The following is a 24,216-nucleotide window of genomic DNA, read 5'->3' as shown; positions in this document are numbered from 1 at the left end:
CTAAATAAATCTGCTAAACAGACCGAATAAAACCTACTGCCTTTTGCGAACTGCTGGAAATACATCTACCGTGCTGGATGAAGAAAATACACGTTTACAATTTGCACATGGCTTACAATGCTTAACTGTAATTTTGTATTCATTTCCTTATTTCTTTAAGCATACTGCATTGGCGTCACATTGCATAGTGGTTCGGTATAGAAACGTGAATTCGAGGCAAGCAAAATCCCCAGGCTTACCTTCGTTTTGCATGACTCTCTTCTGTGGATGTTACCATGATGAGAACTTTGAGCTTTTGCACAAATGTTTCCTAGCTGCTACTAATCATTCTGTGTCTTTATAGGAAATCATTCTGAAACGAGCAGCTGACATTGCTGAAGCATTATACAGCGTGCCACGCAATCACAACCAGATTCCTACTCTAGCCAACACTCCTGCTCATACTGGCATGATGGGAGTGAACTCGTTTAGCAGCCAGCTAGCAGTCAATGTTTCAGAAACATCACAAGCTAACGACCAAGGTATGTGGGCTTTCAAGAGTTAATCCTTGTTGGCTGTGTTTGGATAGTGCCTATTAATATTGGCTAATGTCAGCGCTGTGTTCTACCTCTTTCTCTCCTTGTTGTATGTCTGAGCGCGCGATGAAATGCCATCTTTAACTTTCTCATAATACCTAATTCTTCCTGTTCTTCTGTTTACTGTTATCGTAAAGCATCTCTGGTGGAAAAAGAAATTGGCAAAGCCTAGAAAGCTCTTTATTATTCACAGTAAATATACAGTGTGTTTGTTTATTATAAAATAATTATGTCTAGGTATCTCCACCTGTTTCTGAGTATTTGCACAGATAAATCTAATTTGATGTCTGTGATTGTAAAGTATTTTGTTTATAAGCATGTGTGACATATATGTTACTAATAAAAGAAATAGTTGATTTAATTTACATTTCGTAATTGAAAACGCATGTAGCATATTGCATTTAAAATTAATTTTGATACTAATGAAAGGAGTGAGACCAGATTATTGGATATGTTCAAAACCGTATTTTTTGCTTGCAACATAATTATTAAATTGATTGCTCAGATAGAAAAAAATGTTGTTTAAAATCCTGATTCTGCTATCTTTCCTCTTATAAGAGATTGTCTTTTAATGCATTTCCAAGCTAATAAGCCTTATAAAATTCTGCGCTTGATCTTGAATTAGTTTTCACTGATGACTACACCTTACGAAAGTGCCAGCTTATTGTTAGTATAAAAATACCAATCATAAAACGAAGACCCCAAAACAGCCTTTTAAAGTAACTCACTGCAAACAATAAAGTCTTTCTCGCCAGCTCTGGCATTTGAAGGTCTGAAAGTTCATGCAGTGTGTTGGTACCAACCAGGACTCAAGCCTGTTGATAATTGCTACTAAAGACAAACGCGAAGCAAACTGACACAGCTGGATCGAAGAGAGCTTTTGTTGGCTGTCTATGCTAAGAGGAGAGACAACATAGAGTGCTCGCAGATGATTTAAGTAGGGTTGGCGTGATAAGGTTATCTCAAACTGCAAGAGTTGATAGGGCAGTAACAGACAACTCAAAGCAAAGCTGTGCAATCAATTAAAACTGTGTAATATATGATGCATGAGGAAACCCCCCAGCCCTAAGTTTATATTATAAAATAACATTATTTTTTTGGGGTGGGGGGGTTTCTAACACAGTAGGTTACAGTCGCAACACAAGCAGTGTTTCCCCGCGAGGATATGTTCCGAGCAGTACTCCTCAGCAGTCCAATTACAACACAGTCAGCAATAGCATGAATGGATATGGCAATGCCGGCATGCCCAATCTAGGTGTACCAGGTTCCCCTGGATTTCTTAATGGCTCCTCAGCTAACTCTCCTTATGGCAGTAAGTGTCTATTTTTGGTAACACATCATCATATAGATTCATATTTACTACAAAATCAAATACTTGCATTGTTTTGATTTTCTATATCGTGAGCTACTGGATAAAAGGAGGGGTGACTCTGGAGGCTGGACGTAAAAATGAATTTAATAAATTGATCTGTTTGTGCCATAATACAATCTCAGATAGAAAAAAATAAAAAAATTGGACTGCACAATTTGTAACAAAAGTCCAACACAAAAGAGTTTGCCTGTTATCCAGAGAGTGGCCAAGCCAAGGCATTTCATTTCTTTTTTTTTTAATATATATTTATATATATTATATATATATATTATAAAGGCAAGGCCCTATCACTCTCTTTTTCCGTGTTTGCCGTGAAAACCTCAATCTGAGTCCTGATTATTTTTGCTTTATTGCAGTAGTGCCGTCAAGCCCTACCATGGCAGCCTCTTCGGTCACCCTCCCTTCAAACTGTAGCAGTACACACGGCATTTTCTCATTCTCACCTGCCAATGTCATCTCTGCAGTGAAACAAAAGAGCGCCTTTGCTCCTGTTGTCAGGCCCCAAGCCTCTCCTCCACCATCTTGCACCAGTGCAAATGGAAATGGACTTCAAGGTGAGCCGGATCTCTCAATTTTCTTTGTATTGCTTTTTGGTACATACACTAAAACTACTGATGGTTTGTGTTGGAGAAAGGTACCTTACTGTATTTTTTGGTTTCTGGTGCTCTCATGGTGATGTAGAAGAAGTAGAACAGCGCATATGACATGCTAAGATTTTAAGCAGATCTGAGGCCAGTTTTCATACTTACCATTCAGAAAACTCCAGTTGTCGTGACATTTTCCCTCAAGATTTCGTACATTGAATATTAAAGTAAGAACGTATCCCCTGATGCTTCCTGGAGGTTTTGTCTACTCCTTGCATTTCCTTATACATCTCTGAATACAGTCATACGGACGTTTGAAGACAGCAACATTCCAGCGTAACGTGATGCAATTTCCTCACTTTACATGAGATGCAACAGGTATTGTCAAATGCTCCAAATTAGGAGAAATCAAGCTCTTACTCATTGAGCAAAGCTTCCCTTGCACCATCTAGCCACTTGTGCAGTGGATTTGCATGCTCTCTGGGCCATAATTCACTCACTAGTGTTACATTTGTTACTTCCATAAGTGAATATCCAGTATTTTAACTGAATTAGGCAATTGCAAACTATTTCTTCTCTCTCTCTTTTCTTTTCTAATCTGCATAAAATTTGTGTGGTGTAGCACAATGAATAATTTGAAAATTGGTCACCTGCTGGTAGTGGGGCAGGAGGAACTATGATGAAGTGTATGTTTTGTGGAAGAACAGAAATAGGAGCAAAGACGCGTTCCCTTTTGTGGCATATTTTATAGTTGAGAAGGTAGCCCTGTCCCATTCATTACAATCATGGAAAAGGTTTGCTTGCCTGTGTTCTCCAAACAAAGAACCTATCCCACATGGCAGCACTGCAATTCAGTGAAATTCAGGAAATCAGAAAGTGCTGCAGACAGTGTCACCTGGGGGCTGCGACTCTTCTTGACTTTCTTAGCTAAGATAGGTAACTCTTATTTATTCATAGCGTTGTCACAATACCCATAACAAGATAAGCACTCACTGCCAAACAGGTGAAGACATACACTGCAATTTGCCAGGCTGCCTGCTGATTTTGGATACCTGTGTTCTGTGATATCTACCTCAGGGCACTTCCAGGAAACCTCATCCTACAGAACTGACTGCCCACCAACAGTCCTACCATTCCAGACCAGTGTCTCAGAATGAATGTCCCTGTATCATAGCTTGTTAGTAACTTCTTGGTCCAGAGAAGATAGCATCTGAGAGCTTATTATGCACTCAGGTCAATGAAGGACTGAGGATCCAGCTGCACAAATATTATTATAGGGTGGATGTTAAAGAAAAGGGTAATAAGATTAACAATTTACGCCACTGCATAAGTCTTTGCAGTTGAAGCTTTACTATGCTGCAGTATATAGAAAACCAGACCAAGCATAAGCAGTATTCTTAGAGAAGATGATCCATTTGTAAAAATAATCCTACTTTCTTCCATACAAAAATATAAAGCTTAAAAATTAGAAGAATATATGAATATAAAAATTAAATAGTTGCCATTTCAGTAGGCGAGTAAAGAGCTTCCCACTTGCTATCCAAGGTTTCAGGTGCTTGTAAGATCTAGGTAACTGCAGAGTGGGGTTGTCAGAAGAGTGTGAGCAGAATGCCCAATTCCCAACAGACACCGAGCCCTAATCTCCTCCAGCACCTCCAGCCCTCCCAGTAATCATCCACTGTCACCCTCAGCTGAAAAATGCCCTTTGTGTAAAATCCTGGCAGCCCATTTGGAGTGCACCAGTGCTGACTTAGTTGAGCTGAAGGCCCAGCTGTCCCCGTGCTCAGGGTGCTGTGACCCAAGCGGCAGACCTGGCATTGCCCACAGTGAATTCCCTCCTGCAGGTGCTGCTAAAGCTCTAAGGATTTTTTGTTACATACCCCAGAGACCTGAACTGTTGCGTTACAGAGCTGTCCCTGCAGTACTCAGCATGTGAAGCTTCTAAAACATGAGGGCACTTAGAAGGTTCAGCCTGAGCTGATGGCAGAGCAGGGGGCTTCCACTTCCTATTTTCTTAGTTATCGTTGGACACAGAGCCCTTTTTAAAGTTTAATTACTCTCTTTCTGAGCACTGAACAAGAGGCCGTGCAGAAACCTCTTATTTTTTGTTCAGCAGCCAAACTGAAAATGGTTGAGGTGTTGATCTGGAGAAAAAAAAAATCATGCTGTCCTCACCCTGCTGAGACAGCAAAACCAAATCTTGCGTTGAACAAAATGACACAGAGAAATATCAGGAAAGTCCTTCTGGTCTGGTAATTACAGCACCAACTTCCAGGCAGTGGCAAAAACTCAGATTATTTATGCAAGGTGGCACTTCACCCCCAGAGGAAAGTTGGGACAGGGCAGTTGGGGTAAAATCTGTGGGTTTGGGTTGTGTGGGAGAAAATCAAACTGCACCTGACACATCCATGTGAGTGCCTTCATCACCGTGCCAAGGGGCATCAGCATTTTTATCCAACCAGAGCTGCCCAGTCTGAGCTGCTGGCAGAGCAGGGCATTTCTGCTTCCTATTTTCTTAGGTAGTGTTTGACACAGAGCCCTTCCTAAAGGTTAATTACTCATGTGAGCACTGTACAAGAGGCTCGAGAGTTTTCTGATCAGCACGTCAGACCACATTTTGTATGTTAAAATACAACACAGAATATTGAAGACCATCGGGACCGCAGTGGTCCTCAATCAACAGAGCCTCTCTGCACAGCTGAAAGCACCATTAGCAATGGCCGTGGACACTGGGTCAAACTGAGACAGAAGCAAAAAATTCATGGTCACCAGTGATTGTTTTTAAGGTGAACGCTGCAGCTGATGGATCTGGGTAGCAGAGGATGACGTGCTCTTTTAACCTGGAGCAGGATGTCCTCTCTATCGTTGCTTGTCATTTTCTGCCTATATAATTCTGAACTAATCAGCTGTTTTTCAGCCAGCGCTATGGGAGGTGGTTGGCTATGGCAAGGCATCAGCATGCTGACACAGTCAGGCCATACAACTCCCCGTTTTTCACATCAAAGTTTGTTATCACTGTGAACAGATAGTCAGATGAGAACATGGCAAATTCCTATATGCAACAGACAAGGGCAGTGCTTTTATGGAGCTTTGGGGTGTTTACTGCAGCAGTTCTTGCTAAGTACACCCCTGTGGGATTTGTCTGTGCAAAAAAGATTCTGCTCTTGGTTCTTCTGAGATGACTGCCAAGGACTGACCATAGAGAGGTCTGTAACCAACATAGGGACTCAATATTTTCCTAATGAGATTAAAGAAAGAGGGTAGGAAAAATTCACAAGCATAAAAAGAAGACAAACCAGTGAAATCAGTGCTAAGGTGTAGTCTCCTTCCTTGCTACATTCATGATCCATTCCTCCTTGTGCTGTGTTGTGAATACATGCATCCTTTGCCAATTGATAATGCAATTAGGGTCAGAACTTGGAAACTGCAGCTTGCAGAGAGAGATGCACTGCAAGTACGACTCGCTCCTGTAAGCCTGCAGAATGGAGCCTTTGGGCCCTATCCAAAAAAAAACACAACCTCGTTAACTTTGTATGACTTCCATTAGAGAGCCTATGATCAGAAAGTTAAGCACTTCCATGTTTCTTAAGAGCAGGATGCTAGAATATGGGTTCCTCAGGGCAGAGAGCTTTTTCCTGTTCAAAACAACGGATGTATAAGGTATAAAATATATTTTTTTGCACAAAAGTACTACCTTGCTGTAAAGTTGGAAGTGTGTTCAGAATTCAGTTTTCAACTGTAATTTTCTTGTAATTGACTTTGAAATCGCACTCTGGATAAACCTTATGACTGTAATGCAGAGCAAAAGGTTCTCTACATTCTTTTAAAACTGCATCCTGCTTAATTTTCTGGTCTCCCCCCAGTTGAAACTATTGTTATTTAAACACTAGCCACCCTGTTTTTCTTTAGGGAGGCATTTGCTATCAATTTGCACAGAAATAACCAGAGAGCAGCAATTCACGATTGTCAAATGTCACAACTAAAATAAATAGCGAAATAAAAGACTAGAACAATGATTTTGCATCACCTCCCCATTGTGCAACAGATGGAATTTGACAAAAACAGCTGAATAGGTTAAACAAAAGATTTCAGCCCTTATTCTCATGAAAAGCATGCAGCAGCTACCTATATTTTCACAAATATGCCCCATCCCTGCAGGCATTCAAGGCCAGGCTGGATGTGGCTCTGGGCAGCCTGGGCTGCTGGTTGGTGACCTGCACACAGCAGGGGGTTGAAACAAGATGATCACTGTGGTCCTTTTCAACACAGGCCATTCTATGGCTCTACGATTCTAAATCAGAAGCTAATTATGAGCCTTTCAATAAACATGTGATTAAAAAGTACAGGATAGTATTGCCAGGTATCTGTGTGCTCTTAGCGCATTTCTGCACACAACTTCTGGAAGAAAAGTCCAGATTCTTTTTTTTTTTCTGCAAAGTTTTCATGTGAAAAGAGAGCAGAGCAGATGAGCACTGCTCACTCACACTGTACTCAGCATGCTGGCACAGCCCACGTCCCCCCAACACCCCGACATGGAGCAAAGTGATGGATACCAGCTGAACATGAATGCAGGATACAGAAGCGCAATGTATTTTGAGATGACCTGTGCTGATCCTGCTTTCCAGGGTAGCTGGGGGTTGTATTGTAATAGAACAGATCTCCAGTTGGCTTTGGATGCGCTCTCATGGTCACAAGTGCCCAGGGTGGGGGGTTTCCCTTCCCATCCTCTGGGGTGAATGGCACAGCCATTCCCCAATGGGATGGGAAGGCCAAAAAGTGAAAGGGAACCCAACCTGTGAAGGATTGTCTCAGAGCTCTGTGCTTGTCTTACCTTGTTGAATATCCAATGGAAGCGTGGGATGCAGACTGAGTTCTCCTGCTGGAAGCAGTCTCTGTAAATAAATCACCATTCACGAGCTGTTTTGTTTCCAGTTGTGTGACTTCTGTCCCGCTTCAGGTTTGAAACATGCACTGAAATTATAACTGTAGCTCCTGGTTGTTGTAGGGGACTCTGCTACGTCGGGAATGCGTGTGTACACAAGTCTTCCAAACCATAAAGTTGTACCAGGGAATCTGAAATAAATTAATATTGTTGAAATTAATGAACTGAGAAATTGAAGTTCACATCGCTACAAGAACAAATTTATTAATATCTGTTGTACATAAATTAATGAGAAATATCATTATGACAAAAATTAAACAACGCTACAATTAAAGACAGTCTAAATTATGTTCCTACCAAGGAGTTAACCGGAGAAAAAGCAGCAGGCTTTGGCATCTCAGTGTTAAACTGGAGGAAAAAACGAGATGGCGGGATAGGGATATTAATCTCGTGCCTTTTTATAGCAGTCGGTGTATGGATTTGAGAGCAGGTGTACAGCACTCGGCTTTGATCTTAGAGAGTCCTTGACTTGCTTGGCCCTGCTATTGTGATCAAGTGCAATTAGGAGAACGTTGGCATGGAGGTTTTCTGCTCAGGCTCCGGTTCTGGGGAGGAAGCGGAGGTTTGTGGGGCTCTGCTTGCTGGGCCAGGCTGTGCCCCAGGGCTGGCTGCTAACAGAGCTCCGCCAGCAAAAGAGCGTTGGGATCTCCTCTGGAACGGTGCAAGGGCGCTGTGTCGGGAAAGCATTTGTGCAGCGTTCCTCCGCTCCACGCAGTGCTGGATGCCAACGGGCCGCACTGCGCCGTGTATATGGGGACACCCCCTGTGATGCTCCATGTCTGCCCGCCGCGACCCAGACGTGCCTTGTTCTACAGCATGCAATAACAGCCGGTTTTTCTCTTTTTCTTTTAGCTATGTCCGGGCTTGTAGTCCCGCCAATGTAAAGTCATTTTGTTTACCTACCGTAGCGCCAAGCTTCAAGGATGGGCTTAGGGGACACGTTTAGTATATTAAGACATGCTGATGGAAACAGTGTCTTCAAAACAGAATCAGCAACAAATCGAAATGCTACAAAAAAAAAAAAAAAAAAAAAAAAAAAAAAGACTTTGTTTAAAGATTTTATTTAAACTATTAAGAATCTACATGCAAACAACCTACTTCTTCATGAACAATTCCATTTTATTGACTGAATTTTTTCTCATATTTTCACATTTCTCAGTCCTGAAGAATAAGGAAAAAGCGACGCCTATTTTGTATAAAGTTTCTGATTACGTCTTGGCTATGTCTAGTACTTGCTATGTGTTGGGAGAAACTTTGTGGATGCACCATTTTGATTATCATGAAACACTGATGAAAAATGCCTCCGAACATTTTTCTGTACTCATAACTAGATTCACAATGGTTGTGTATCTCTATAATGTGAAATATTTTTTTGTGGTGGAACAAAGGGGGCCAAGGAGGTCATGAGCCATCAAACTGGAAGAAGGATGAATATATGGTCGGAACAAACACCGGGGCGGGGGTGGGCGCGGGAGGGTTTACCATTGCTTAACTTCATCTTAATGAAATGGAACTTTGTAACTTATTGTAGTTAGAAATTGTAACTTTGATATTGAATTCTCTTGCCTTCAACAAGCACACTGACAGAGAAAAAATTGCTACTGTCTGTTGGTAAAAACCTATACTTCCACTGCTAGAGCTTCCTGTTAAGCAAGTGTGATCTGCAACATTTTTTCAACTTTTGCTAGCACTGTATACTATTGCATTCTTAGGCTACTGTGAAGTCTATGTTTCTTGTACCAGAAAATTGTCCTTTTGACTTCTAGATCCTTCTTCCCTAATGTGTTTTGTATGTGGTTATAAAATTGTAGACTTTTGTGATTTTGCCAAAGTTGTAGCTAAATATTTATACACTTGTCTTGAATTTTTTTCAGATCCACTTAAATATCTAGAAAAGCAAATTTTATTCCTTATGAAGCCTGTAAGGAATAAAATAGTCTTACCCATCGCAACACCTTCTTTCACATAAACACTTGCAGTCACTAAGGGAATTTATTTTGTAACATATCAACTATAAATATTGTATTTATCTTTGAAATTTTGTATATTGCTTTTCATCATTTTGTTTTCTTGTATGTATTGGTTTTTGTCATGGCCTGGTATGGTGATGCTGAGAACAGCATTCAGCCAACAGCAGTTGCCTTCATGTTTTTCTTTGAAGTAAATCAGCGTCCGTGCATTTCATTTGTACTTGGTGAAGTTGCTATTATTTCGACTTTCCATCCTTTTCGTTCCTTCCTGTCTTTTTTTTCTTTTTTTTTTTTTCCCTTTTTTTATTATTTTTGAGGAAAAGTCAAATTCATCGTTTATTTTTATATGATTTTTAAGTTATCAGAACAAATAATTTTGAAAAAGAAGTTGTTTGTTGTATAGTCAAATCCCATTTGTGCCACATGGCTGTAATGAATACTAGTAGAATATGTGCATGTGATACAGCCACAAAAAAGAGGAATCTGTTTTGTGGTTGCTTTTTTTTCCCCCCTTTTTTCTTTTCTTTCTTTTTTATTTTATTTTTTTATTTTTATTCCCTTTATTTTCCTTTTCTTTCCTTTCCTTTCATTTATTTTATTATTCTTGTTTTTTGTTTGCTCCATTTTGTTTTATCTCAAAGGCTGTAACAAATCGTTGTTAGCTGCCACCCATGACTTTGCCACGTAGCTGAACTGTGTTTACTGGGAAAAGTCAGAGGCCTAAAAGTTTAAAATAAATTCACTTCTGATGTTTTAATTAAAACGTTTGCCACATTAACTTCTCCGATGCCTTAAAAGTGAACTTCTTTGAAGAACTTTTGTGCTGTTTTATCACAGGCTTACACCACAATTGTTAACCGCTACTTCATTTGGGTGATTTCTGGTGTAAAAGAAAAGCACAAACCCGGTGTACAACTCTATCACTCCTTTATGTGTCTATTTTCTGCTGCACTCTGCATCCTCCCGAACCCTGCACTGTTTAAAACAGAGAAAAGTTTCACTCGAGATCAGGATCACACGTGATTTTTAAACGCCTGGGGTTTGCTTATTTTGGTTTCTCGCTTTTTTTATGGAACTTTTTGTAATAGACCCACAGATGACTGTACTTTTTAAACTGGAATGACCTCCATCGTGTTTTGTGGCTGTTAGTGCCAAATCCATAGTGAGAAATGTTTCTGGTTTTCTTTTACTTTGCACTAAATGGTTTGCAAATGCAGCACTGCAAAACGTTTTGCAAACTGCAGCAGAATTAAGGTTTGAACCAAAAAGGAGGGATCTCTTTTTTTCTTTTTTTTCTTTTTTTTCTTTTTTTTTTCCTTTTTCTTTTTCTCCTTTCTGGGCAAAAAAATGCACATTTTAGTAAAGTGTTTATTAAAGGGTTTAAAAGAATGATACAGTGTGTCACAGCCAAGAAATGCCCCGCGCGTTTCTTTGGTGATAACCAATAAGGCTTAGCTAAGTGGAAAAGCCTGAGAAGTCACTTTGGAACTGAATTGCCTCAGTTATATTTTGTCTAATGATGTTCTGAGCTAACGAAGAGGTCACGTGTACATGTTAAAAACATTTGCAACTTTCTTCATAACTGCAACCTGTTTGTGTTTTAGATTACTTAGAGCAGCCATCGCTTCATCGTCTCCGAACGGAAAGCTTCACTAAATGGTAGATTTTACTGTTAAAGACCCTACAATAAGATTGTTTTATCTGTACATTTTTTCATATATTTAACTGTATAAAAAAAAAAAAAATGTTCATTTTACACAATATTTAATTAAAGTATTTCTTGTCTGTGAATTTCATTTTTTAGTAAGTTTATCTGGTTTGATTATTAAAAAAAAACAACGGACAACACACGAAACAAAAGAATGCAGCACCAGGGCTCTTGTTTCTAACCGCCAGCGCTTGTACTCACGTCTCAATTAAAAACCATAAGCCACGAAATAGGTTTTCCCTGGGAAAAAGCCAGGATCCTGGGAAGGAAGGCAGCAGCCTGCTGCTCCGCCATGGTGATGCGTCCCAGACAGCCTGTATGTAAAGGTAACGGCAGAGCTGCTTCTTTCTGTTCCATTTTCAGATGGCATTGTGAGATTCTGTCAACAGGAAAAGTTATTTTAAAAGCAGCATAACCCAAATTTTCCATGCAGTGCTTTCGCACCGAAGGTCAACCTGCTTGTTTTCTCATTGCTGATAAGAAAGCAAATGTTTTTTGATAATTATAACACCGAACACCGAAGTATGTTGTCCCTTGGACTCCAGCATGTGTAGTGTGCATATCATGTACCTGAGCGTGAGTGTGCAGAGGTGGGCACGAGTCAAACCTCCTGGGTGCAGGGTGTGTGCATGGGAGGCAGCTCTGGCACCGACCTGAAGCTGAACACGTGTCTTGGTAAAGGAGGCAGTTTAGCAGGCCACTTCTGCTCCAGCATTACCAGGCACTGCTGGAAACGTCAAGAAGGTGCTGAGATAACCAAGCTTGGAAGAAAAAATACGTACAGGAGCAGGTGTGTATTCCGCCATCTGACAGGTAGAGTGCCTTCGGTGCCCTGTGCTTCTGTAGTTCAGTGATGAGTGCGATGAGGAGCTGCAGCACGCTGTAGCTACATTCTAGAAAGAAGCAAACCCAGGATATTTAACTGTGTTTCCTCCTATATTTCCATCGTTTTTATATGTGATGTTAAAAATAGAGAGCACTTTTGATTATGACTATTATTTTGCATTGACAGCCATTTCACTCCGTGTATGTACCTGCGTATCATGTCTATCCACTGGCACAATCAGACACGCGCCACTAAAAATAAGACTTTTTATGGGGATGAAAGTCTGCATGATGCCTACTGGCACTGCTCCTTTTAGGTTTGTTTCAAAGGTTTGAATAGCGAGTGCCTAAATGGTTGGTCTAACGTTCAACACAAAGAAAATACAAAAGAAAATAAAACACACGTTCTGTGTTGAGAACGACAGGTCCTGGAGCGATCCAGCACCCGTGACACATCTATATCCATAGCTTGGCAATCGCCCTGCCAGGAAAATATGTTGTGTCAGCTCACACCAAGTTTAGAAATGCAAAGAAGATGATAAAATTTCCTTAATCGAAATGAAGGAATAGAGTCTCTAAAAGTATATGCCAATTATTGCAGAGCAGCTTTTTAAAGTCTTTCAAGCTTTTAAAGATTATTCAAAGCACTTGAAATAGGCTTCAATCTAATGCCTCATTTCATTGCATTAAACAGCCTAGTTAATAAAGAATCAATATATTCAAAGGGCAAGGTTATCTTTTGTCTATAAGGGGTGGTGTCATTCTGAACCTTTTATAGTTCAAATGCTGAAAAAGACCTCATGAAATCCATACTCATCAAGTGGGTCAACTAGAGCAATAAAGAGGCCCCTGAAAGAATGGCTGCGCTCCTTTAAAACAACTATAAGTCTTATCTCCCCCGCATAGTGCTTGCGCAGAATCAGCCAGAAAATGTCAATTTCTCATCAAGACAAGAGGCCCAATGATAATTTTTTTCTAGAGAATACATACAATTAGGAGAATGCAGAAAGGCCCCATCAGTGATTTGTAGCTTATTATGTCACCAGCAAGCTGCGATCTACTGCTAAGCAGATAATAAGGGCTGTTGATAACTGAAGTGTCAATATGCCAAAGAACGATTTTTGAATGTGAGCCCTTGTGCTTTTTTTCCCCTCCTTGTGCAGATCGCAGGGCCTGATAACAGAGCATCTGCCAACCGACACCGCGCGCCGGACCACACAATTAATGCCATGAATAAATAGCACAAAAGAGTTTAGATTCTTTATACTCTTTGAGACAATTCCCTGTTTTACCCTTCAAGGATTTCTTTTATGTTCGAATAAGGTTGCTTTTAATGAAATTTAAACTCATCAGAGGAAATCAAAACCCTCAAATCAGATTACAAATTGATTTTTTTTTTTTTGGTCACTTGTCATTATACAATGTACTGCCCTAAGTTTTACAGGAAAAGGAAGAGAAAGTGCCAGGTATTGAGCAAGAGCATGCAAACAGTCTTGGAAAAGGCATATGAAAGAGGAACGTTCCTAAAATTCCACAAGAAAGTTTTACAGAGTTGATGTGTATCAACACGTGATTGTTACTGTTATGCTCACCATGTGCTGGTTATAAAGAAAAAACTATACTAGAACTTTGAAATGCATACATTAAATCACCAAACCCAAATGATCTCTGTTTTTCTTATATATAATGCTAGATGTCTTTGTTACATACAAGGAATTAAATATTATTTCTCACAGCTCAGGTCAATAGCAGCAGAAGGTGAATCTGAGAGTGGGTCTGGTACCCCTTCCCTTTGGTGACGTTGCCAGTGCAGTTTGGCCAGCTAAAATATGATGCTGGCAACATATGCTATATACAGTCATGATCTTTTTGTTTCCTTCTGGGTTCCAATAAAGTCACTGTTGTACTATCATACTTTTGTTTTCTCTTTATTTATCAGCTTGAAGAAACGAGATATAGTAAATTGGTTACTAAACGCTAATTTTTGTTGCCTGAAATTTTTAGAGGACTTCTGTTGTGATGTGACACTGTTTTCCACTTGCCTTGAGATAAATGAAAAGATTTGAGAAACTTCTTTGTAACAAAGGAAGGCATTAATTTCCCCAGACCACTGGGAATGGTGAGTGCAAATAAGATCTGCTCCAAGCAGACAGATCTCACAGCGTTGTATAGATTGCTCAAAACCAAACAGCCCACCAACCAACCACAAACTAACAAAAATGGAAACTGAGTCCAGAATTGGTCTGTGTAATACAGCCAACAAGCTCTGAAGTTGCCCTGTACTGACAGTGGGATTAGCATAGGGACAGCAAGGGGAAGGAGGAGATCAGCCAGGAGGACTTGGGGGAGCTGCACAGAGCGGGGCTGCCCTGGGCACAGGGCTCCAGAGCTGCCATGGCCTTGGCCTGGCTGTGGTGCCAGCGGGCAGCAGGATGCTGGCATCAACCTGGGCAGACATGGAAGCACTTGAAACCATAATGACTAGAAATAATTCAGAACCTGCAATACGTTGTCTTGCAAGGCTGTCTGGCCAGACCAAGTGTCACTCAGTGAGGAAGGGGAAATAAGTACTGAAAAGGACAGGAGCCATGCCGTACAGTAGGAGCCACTCCAGCTCAGCAGGGAGTCCCATCTCTGAGCATGCCAGCCTTCCAGCAGCCTGTTCACCCCCCCTGCTGCCCCATGCCCTTCTCTGGGGCAGCACTAGCCTGTCTATGGGGCAGCAGGCAGGCTGCAGCAAGGCTTTGGGCAGCCTGGGGGGGGCATAGCCCACAGCCAGAAATAAAACCAGGAGAGCCAGGCAGCTTCACAGGTTTACACATCACTTTGGAAAAGTCAGCTGTGTGAAGAAAACAGCAAAGCGTAGATTGGTTTGGGATAAAAGCTCCCAAAACATACTCGAGGTGGAACACCACCAGTGTCACCTACATCAGGTGAAAGGGCCAGGTGTGTACATCTGTGGGTCAATGCTGGAAAATCCCACAGTGCAGCTGTGCTGAACAGGTAGCTCTGGAAGAGCCTTGGGTTTCCTCCCTGGACATCAGTGAAATTGAAGAGTGGACATTTTTACAAAATGGAATTCCTGTTTTTTCATCTTAAGGAAATGGAGCTGACAGAGCTGGAACCAGACCTAGCAAGTGAGCCCAGCCACTGCTATGCTCTGCTCAGCTGAGGGCCGAGGAACTCAGAGAGGAAGGTGGTAGTGGATGAGCTGCTGTATCTGTGCTTTTGCAGTCAAGTCATGGGAGACAAAAATCATGGTTTAATCATCTGCAGGGGGATAAGAATGGAAGAAGGTCTACAAAGCAGGGTGAAACAGTTCTAGGGAGAGCGTGAGATTTAGTTTGCTCCAAATCAGAAAGTAGCACTGCCAGCAGAAAGCCATGCAAAAGGGACTCAGCTGTGATGCCAAACATGTTCAGTCCCACTTACCAGGTGGCAGGGACAAGATGAAGGCATCACGCTCATGCTGTGATGCCCCATGAGGTAACTCAGCCCTGCTCAGGCACCTCATGATTGATACATGCTTGCAGAAGTGATGGAATGAACCTTTTTTCTATAGAAATGGGAAGAAAATAGAAGGAACTTACCTCTGAATTTTGTAGAACCAATATCTCCATAGAGCAGGGTGTGAGGTAGAATCATTTTGAGGTTTTGTTGCCTGAGGTCTACCTTCGATGGTTGGGGGCTTTCCCACCATTCAGCATCCATGTTTCTCATTTGTTTCTCTTTATTTTCAGTCCACAGTGCCATGTCTGCACCACGTGGAGACCAGTCAATTGTGTTTGCATATCCCACGTTGTATCCCAAACCAGTCTAAGCTGCCAAAGACTGCACTGCTGCTGGGATGCTGCTTTGCAGAGCAGCTCATGTTTGCTTTATGTTGCTGTTGAGTGGGAAAGCAAGACCCTTGCAGTAGGCCATCAAATCCAGCAGTTACCTCTGCAGGTGAGAACTGTTATCCCATACTGCTGCAAGAACCGGTCAGATCCCAGGTAGGACAAAGAGGAGGCTGGCAGACAAATGCTTCATCTTCTCTCAGTGCTACATCATGTTTGCACAGCATGGTTTGCTGTGAGTGTCTTGCATGATCCATATGGATGGAAGAGCCTTCAGAAGCTGCTGTGCAGGAAACAGACAGAAGTTAAGCAGATAAAGAAGATAAAGATGCCTGAAATGCTCTGCTTTAGGTAGCGTTAAGATGTCACAACCACAAAACTAGAATGCCTCAAAGAGTAATAGATGCACGTTAGTGTAACCAGCTACAGATCTCACATTGTTCATATAAATGCAAAAATCTGAGAAATTCTTTTAAATCTTTTTGTTAACGTTACCCTGGCAAGCAGTTAGCAGAAGCAAATCAAGCACTGTTGCTCTCTGGGTGCTGCCCCTACTATGAGGGAAATAACCTGCAGGAGCACACCAGGCCGTGCAATGGGGACTCATCAGCCACAAACTGGTAGAGAAGAGTTTGTGCTTCCAGGGCAGCTGGATGGGGCTGGCAGAGCAAGGGCAGGGACGTGGTGTTTTTGTGCAACAGGGACGCCACAAGTTCAATCAGGGTCAGGAAAACATATTTTTTTCTATGCTGAAATTATCCATTCCGAATGGAAACAGACACAAATAACTCTGGTGTGTGAACTGTACATACCTCACACCATTCACCGCTCCTGTAGTAAGTTCAAATATAAGGAAGAGCAGAAACAACAGGTTTGGGTGCTAAAATATACACTCCAGCCATCACAACTGGACTGCCTCAAGGTCAAATTTACACTGTTTTCTACCACCACTCTCTATTTTCTCTCTAATGAAATGACCCTTGTCCTGCAGTCTTCTAGCACCATGATGAGAAGAGAAAGCCTTCTTGTTGTCTGCATGGCTACTCTGCCCCATACTTTCAATGCAAAGATTAAATATTGATACATAGCAGGGCAGTAAGAACCACTGACCAGGGATGCGGCGCTGCTGGTGGGATGGGCTGCCCACCCCTCTGACTCACGGTGACAAACCTTGTGCAAGCCCTTCCAGCAACAGTGCAGGAATGTCTGTTCCTTTCAATGTATTTGTCTGGTTCAGGTCAATGACTAATTCACTTGAAACTGAAAACCCGATTGGGAGCTGGAAGAGCAGAAAATGTGTTTTTCTCTCCCTGTCCATGAATAAAAAATAGATTTGAAAGGATAAGATCCGCCAGTTTTAGCATCTTGAAGGACGTGGTGACCACAAACCACCCATTCAGCATTTTGAATGTAGATAATACCATTTCCTTTGCTTAGTAGCTCTATGAACATATTAACTCTAAACGCATAGGTTGTTTAGAAGAGAACTTGACAACGCATGGAATACTATGGGAAATGCAACATCCAGCCATTTCATAGACACAGAAATACAAAGCATATAATCTGAACATTAAATAGAACTGCCTACACAAAAGGAAATAGTTCAAGTAACCCAGGTCAGCAGACTGAACAGCCAGAAGACATGCATATTTGGAAAAAAATGATGGGTGCAGCCCTTGGGAAGGAGCCTGGGCTCTCCCAGCATTGCCATAGGAAAAAGCAACGCAGGACAGCAATTTCAGACAAAACCTTTTCCTGAGACCTTCTGGATACTTCTGTCAGTAACACTTACCCAATACCTCTTGATGGAAAAGCCACCCATCAGCATCCTTTTTCCCGGTGTACACATGCATGCAGTGCAGCCTACAGCATCTCATCCAATGCTGCTTCCTTTGCTCTTCGCTCCATCTTTAATGCAGCGTTGCCCTTTGGTAGCTGTGTGGTTAGGGTTAGGGTTAGGCCTGTGACATTTTAGGGTCAGCAGTTCTGTCTCAGGGTCCATTTTCACACAAGCTGACCTCCTGGAATTTTGTTTTCAAGCAACATTTGGCCATCTCATTTAACCAACTCACGTTTACAGGATCCAAGTCTGCATTTGTGATGAAGGGCCGAGCCCGGGCTCTGATGTGGCAGACTGTGAAGCACCAGGAACGTACTGTGCTGCAGTGAGCCAGTGATGGCCACACACTGCCAGCAATGCAAACCTGGTGCTTGTGCCACCTCACACAGCCCAACTGGGGAGCAGCCTTGCTGCACAGGACCTCCTCAGCCAGGGACAGGTGCAGGCATGCTGGCAATCAGCAAAGCCAAGGTGTATTTCCTGCAGCATGCAGCTGGGGGCATTTTGCAACTCATTTTGCCGGAGAAAACTTGTTATTTAATTGCCTTTGCTGCTGCTGGATCGGAGTCAAAATGAGTGGGAATATCAGGTCCTGCCAGATATATTCAATCATATTACGGCTTTTTTCCCCCGAATGGATGCGGCGTGCCAGTGAGCAGTGAAGCAGTTAAACACAGCCGTGCAGATGCCAGCAAGGCTGCGATTTCACAAGGAGCATCCCACCAAAATGAACAAGGAGAACGCACACATCCCCAGGTGATTCTACCAGTCCCCACAGAGAGCTTACGGGAAGGGAACTCAATGGCTTGGCCAACTGCTGGAAGGAGGGATCTCTGCTCTGACAAAGCACGAATACCATCCAACACAGCCCCTAAATAAACAGTGAGGGCTGTTAAAATTCAGAAGGATGCATTCACGCTGCCAAGCAGGTGGAGCGAGGAGGCAGAGGTGCCCCCAACAGCCCAGCCCTGCATCGCAGTGCTCCACAAAACTGGGTGGAGAGGGGAAAAAGCAATGTCTAAATGAGTCCAAAACTGATTATCAGGTTCCTAAGTGGCAATCTAATTTAGCTATATAAAATCATGAAAGGCAAAGAATTAATTGATACTAATGAGTTATACGAGATAGCATCATAATTAATTCCTAAATAGAAAGAGGACATAGGCTGGAGTGTGTGTGGGGGGGAACAAGACTGGCCTACATATCCTAGCAGATTACAGAGGGTACATCTGAAATGAGAAGTGAGCAGCTGAAGTCAGGATGGATGGAGCTCCAGCAATGCTCCCATGGTTTGGGGAGCCCCACGCTCCCAGGGGGCAACGGGTGCCGGTCCCTGCATCGCAGGGCACACACTGGGTACCTGCTGGTTGCCATGGTAACCACACAGATTGGATCTTTTTTTTTCTCCCCCCAAAAGTATTGCTGAGTAAATCCATAATTCCACGACAACTTTGCCATGCATCAAGTTACAGTTCTGGGACCGCTGCAGCAACTTAGGCAAGGAGTTGGTGGGTTCGACTGGGAGCAAAGCTGCTCTGCTCCACTTTGGTTTGGACCTACTGAGTCCTCTGCTGCATAAACCACAGGTGACCACTCGTGTGCTGGAGGACAAAAAGCTTTGATGAATCACAGAAACAGTAAATTATACATGGAAAGAGCATTCATTTTTGGAAAACCCATAGAATTAGCATCACATGTTGACTCTGCTTCCATGATTATGAATCAGAGACCTTTTTGGCCTTATTTCTGAAACTGACATTAAAAGTTTTGTTCATTTTTAATTTTTTTTCTCCTTCAAAACCAGGTTTTGATTTTAAAAGAAATCCCATTTGCAGAAATTAAATTCCAGTTACATTATTGCACGGTGAAGCCCAGAGTCGCCCTCCTGTTGAACAAACCACATCTGATAAATTGCAGAGAAATATCAGTTTGTAGAATTAAGGTAATTTTTAAAAATGTTACCATGAAAAGTCATGCATTTTTGGCACATACCAATAATTCACGTCAGCCTGAGCCAAATTCCTGGTATTAAAAGTGTAAACAGTCACAATCAGTGATCAACTCCATTTGACCCTGGCATCAAGGCCATTCATAGAAACAGTAGTTGCACAGTAAATCCAGCTCAACACGAAATAATTATTACAAATCAAACGATTTTCTGTGCCAACAGGTCAGCCAGGGAACAATCAACCCATTGACATCACACCCTCATGTGTGAGGACTGTGGGCTGTGATGCAGGACAACAGGAGGATGGGGAAATAACGATAAATAAATTTTGCCAAATATCTTCCAAGCCCTTCCTGCTGGTGTGTCCCCACCTGGCACCTCCTCCTCTGTGACATGTCATCTTTGCAACGGGGGATGAGGAAGATGGTGTGTGTCTGTGCAGCACAAAGCAGATCCAGCAGCAATGCTCCTCTCTCCATCACTGCCAGCATGACACGCATCCCCTTGCATTGCTCCCAGGTTGGCTGGAACGTGCTGTCCTCCTTCCTTGCAATAAGAAAAGCTGGCATCAGTGAGATCTGCTGCTAAATAATCCAGAACAGGAGCGGGATGGAGCCATGCAGAGAAATGGAAACGTTTGGGTACACTGGGAGAAAATAAGTAATTTAGATATAGGGAACGATGCCTGCCTGCCTGCCTGACGTGCCCTTATTTTGTCATTGATTGCTTCTCTACACATGCAACCTCAGACCTTAAGTACTGCATATACTGGAAGTTTTAAAATCAGTGCTCGCCTGCTAATCTTTTCCTGCTACAAATAAAGAAAAATTAAATTGAAATAATCATTGTGTTTCCAGCTGCCTTTCTTGGGGTTTACCTCCCCATTTAGTGCTGCCACCGCCACTTCTTTCCCATAGAAATGCATCCATAGTGATGCACGTTTCCTCATTCTCCAAAAGAGATGGGGCTTAAAACCATCTTAAAAAATGTGTTGGGCATCCCATGGCAGGCCTTGCAAACAACCTGAGCACGAGGCGAGGAACAACGTCTGAGGTGAAGCAGTGCTGGCAGGCTTCACAAACACGGACAAAACAAGAGGCTGTCCTCAGGTCCTGCTCTCACATGGGAAAGCGCTCGGGCACAGCGCTGCGCCGAATGAGCTGCTGATAAATCTAATCCTGAAGGATTGGAAATGAGGTAAAAGAAATTTTGATGAAAATTATGTACATGTACTTTGACAAGCTCATAAACACTGCAGCCATGATAAGTTTTCTTATTTTTTTTTTTAAGACCTGACACAACTGTGTAAGCCCAAACTCTAATTTTTACAGCCCTGGGTTTGGAGATCTGTCATTGGGAGATATAATGGAAAGAATAATTGCTTGGTGGCTGCACAAACATGAGATGTGTTGTCAGGCTGCAGTTTGGAGGCTACATCTGGCTTCAGAAATGATTGATGCTGTCTCTGTGTGTGATTTGGGAAACAATTTTTTTTTTTTTTTGCTAACACAACTGATGTGCCGAACCTCCGCGCAGCCGGAGCAATTAAATCGTTATTAATGAAAACTTTTCATTTATTCCTCTTACTTCCAAGCTCCTCTTTCGATTGCAGCACTGCACGGCGATGGCAGAGGAAGGTAGGCATGTGATTTCAATTTGAAATTAAAAGTCATGTCTGAATAACAGAACAGCATTCTCATTTCCTAATACTCTGCTTTTTACTACTTTGCATTCAACTGTGAAAAGTCTTTTAAAACTCTGAACAGCAGTAAAACTTGAATGAATTTTTGACCCATTATTGCATAGCGGGTGCGCTTTCCAAGTTCGAGAGACTGCCAAGTTCTCCCCACCTAATATTTCCACTTTAATTGTGCCACTTGAGAAATTTACGTGCCTCAAAATATGGCATGAATCTTACGCTTATTGCAGTATCATTAGCAGCAACATTTAAGCAACATCTGTGTGCTATAGAACTAATTGAAGTAGCAGAAGTGGCAGCTGTAAATCCACAGGAAGATGGCAGTTTGCACCCAGCACTGCTGAGTTAGCGGGTAACTGTCAGCCTGTTCCTGCAATCTGCTCTCGAGGACTACGGTACAGGCACACAATGTCCAAAAAAATACAGCGAGTAGGCTAATGATCCTATTAACCACTTTGCTGCACCAATTTGGCTGTTTTTCCAGTTTCCTTGTTGAATTTCATTATATATTTCACCGTTCCAGTAAAAAGTCCAGCATGAGACACGCTCGCTTGTAAGCCACTGACGTTGGGGAGTGAAGCTCCTTCTCGGTTGAATTAACACAAAAATGATTTTTCTTTTTGCAATCCGATATATTTCTCCATTTTTTTCCCATTGTTTCATTTTTCTTCCTCGGTGAAAAAGAACTTTTACCAACTGTTAATGCTGGTATTTAAAGCAATGACATTTCCCTCTCCGGGATGTAACATTTTCCATAATCCATGCCACTGGGAGGGGGCACGCCTGGAGCTTTAGGTGTGTGGGTTAAAGTACATCTTCATCCGTGCCAGGAAGGTTGCTGTGCCACACGTGTGGCCTGCAGCTCATCAGGGCACCGCCGCTGATTGCACTAATTGGTGATTACAAAAGGAGGAAGGTGTTTAAAGTAGCATGTCCTGGTATTACTGCATAATCCAGGCACACGGCACATCGGGACTCCAGAGCGTCTTGGAGCATTACCCATGCTTCCATCCTCATTTGTTCCTTGGGGGGAAACAGAAGGTTTAGAAACCTTGCAATAGAACAGAATGGAGTGAAATAGAATAGGATAGGTTAGGACAGGATACGATACGACGTGACACAATGTAACACAACATGACATAAGCGTAACATAAAAATATAACACAATATAATACACAACACAGATGTGATAATGATACAGCATAATAATACGCATAATAGCAACAATAAAATAACTATGCTAGGCATCAATGCTTTGGCACAAAAGCCATGTTTCCTGCCAACCCCGTCCCCCCACTGGCCGTGCCCAGCTCCACCCCAGCGTTGCTGGGATCCCCCATCTCCCTCCCTTCCACCCAGCACTGGGAGCAGAGGGAGCCTCAGGGCTGGGCTGTGCTCACCACAGGCCCTGCTGCATTAGGAGCCCAGCACGTCTGCCTGGCTGCCATGTGACGCACCGCGAGCCACCAGCATTTGTTGTCTTAATACACAAATACTTGGGGACCCAGCTGATAAGGGACAAACTGTTCTGAATCTGCTGAACTACACGCTTAGGGTGGCATGGACCCCGGCGATATTGAAAATCAATAGTCACGTGGCAGTTTAAAGGTTAGAGGTCTCCTGAATTAACTTTCTAGTACTAAATTACCAGCCCTCAGTAATTTTCTTTCTTTTTTTTGGGGGGGTGGGGAGGGGATTGTTTATTTCTTTCTCTTTCTTCATTCTGAAAGCAATGGGAAGATGCACTGGCTTTAACACTTAGCTAAGGTCTGCCTAGGAGCAACAGGAGAAAATAGCAAAACTTGTTAATATTTTACGTGATAATACAGATATTAAGGTAATTCTCAAAAGAACATTTAGGAAAGCATCAGATATTTGCAGCCTAAGTTGGTCTTCTTCAGAAGGGTTTGCTGCCAGCTAGATTGCCAGGTGGAATGGTCAAAAATATCACGCAGTTAAAGACGCTCAAAAGCTAATGCTTCTGCTGCTGCCTTGACAGCTAACACCATGGCTGCAGGTGCTTTGGGCACCTGGGAGATTTTCTGGGGGAGAATTGGGTGGATTGGGCACTAGCAATCTGCAGGAAGCAGACCTCCAGCTGTGGCCAGGAGCAGTGCTGGGGGCTGGGATCAGAGGGCTTTGCAGGGCTCCCCAGCTGGACCCTGGGCAGGAGCCTCAGGTTTTCACAGAATCACAGAGAAGTCTGGGTTAGAAGGAATCTCAAAGCCCATCCAGCTCCAAGCCCTGCTGTGGGCAGGGAGACCTGCACTGAGCCCAGGCTGACAAAAGCCCCAGCAAAGCCCCTGTGGTCCTGGAATGCCCATCGTGGGTGAGCACATTTAAGAAAGAGCTGAAGCAGCAGGCACACCAAACCCGACAACCACAATGGAGAAGAATCTGTGTGCATTAAACAGACACACTTGGATTCATGCAGAAATAAAATTCAAAATATGAAAATAGTACCTGAGGTTACCACTCAGCTCTAATTACTGAAGTAAACTAAACACCTCAAAAAAATAAAAAAATCACAAACGCCGAATCTCTTGTTTAAAAAACAAATTGTGAACTTAACCTTTTCAGCTCTGGCATTTCCAGGCGTTCTAAGTGTCAGATTCATCGCTGCCACTGACATGTGCAACTTGTGTTTATTGACATGTGCCTCCCAGCCCCAGTGCTGGATGGAAGCGGGAGGGCTGCAGGCACAGTGCCACCCCATACTGAACCCTGAACCTATGAGGCAAGTGGAATCGTGTCCAAGGAGGCTGTGGATGCCCCATCCCTGCAGGCGTTCAAGGCCAGGCTGGATGTGGCTCTGGGCAGCCTGGGCTGCTGGTTGGCGACCTGCACACAGCAGGGGGTTGGAACTGGATGAGCACTGTGCTCCTTTGCAACATGGGCCGTTCTATGATATGAT

The 24,216-nt window shown here is 42.7% G+C and overlaps 2 protein-coding genes across 17 annotated transcripts in view; one reads left to right on the top strand and one right to left on the bottom strand.

The window, feature by feature from the left end:
- The window catches only part of EBF3 (EBF transcription factor 3), a 112,612-nt gene extending 102,026 nt beyond the window's left edge, over positions 1 to 10,586 (top strand). For 2 of the 16 annotated variants that reach the window (XM_048943986.1, XM_048943984.1), the window contains exons 13-16: positions 344 to 521; positions 1,702 to 1,887; positions 2,304 to 2,501; positions 8,633 to 10,586. In XM_048943986.1, the coding sequence (XP_048799943.1) occupies positions 344 to 521; positions 1,702 to 1,887; positions 2,304 to 2,501; positions 8,633 to 8,880 (810 nt within the window). In that variant the 3' untranslated portion in view covers positions 8,881 to 10,586. Of the gene's footprint in view, positions 1 to 343; positions 522 to 1,698; positions 1,888 to 2,303; positions 2,502 to 8,325 lie in introns of all 16 variants that reach the window. The other 14 variants (XM_048943988.1, XM_048943987.1, XM_048943985.1 and 11 more) reach the window with 8 other exon arrangements.
- MGMT (O-6-methylguanine-DNA methyltransferase) overlaps positions 2,641 to 24,216 on the bottom strand; it is a 176,796-nt gene continuing 155,220 nt past the window's right edge. The window contains exons 7-11 of the transcript XR_007376883.1: positions 17,608 to 20,149; positions 15,567 to 16,098; positions 11,353 to 12,044; positions 8,377 to 8,481; positions 2,641 to 7,604 (exon numbers count right to left, since the gene is read on the bottom strand). The gene's annotated coding sequence lies outside the window, so the exon portion shown is untranslated. The remainder of the gene's footprint in view (positions 7,605 to 8,376; positions 8,482 to 11,352; positions 12,045 to 15,566; positions 16,099 to 17,607; positions 20,150 to 24,216) is intronic.

This window comes from Lagopus muta, chromosome 5, assembly GCF_023343835.1.
Source record: "Lagopus muta isolate bLagMut1 chromosome 5, bLagMut1 primary, whole genome shotgun sequence".
Taxonomy (NCBI): Eukaryota; Metazoa; Chordata; class Aves; order Galliformes; family Phasianidae; genus Lagopus; species Lagopus muta.
The sequence above is the reverse complement of the archived record's forward strand: the minus strand, read 5'-3'. Positions and strand labels throughout refer to the sequence as shown.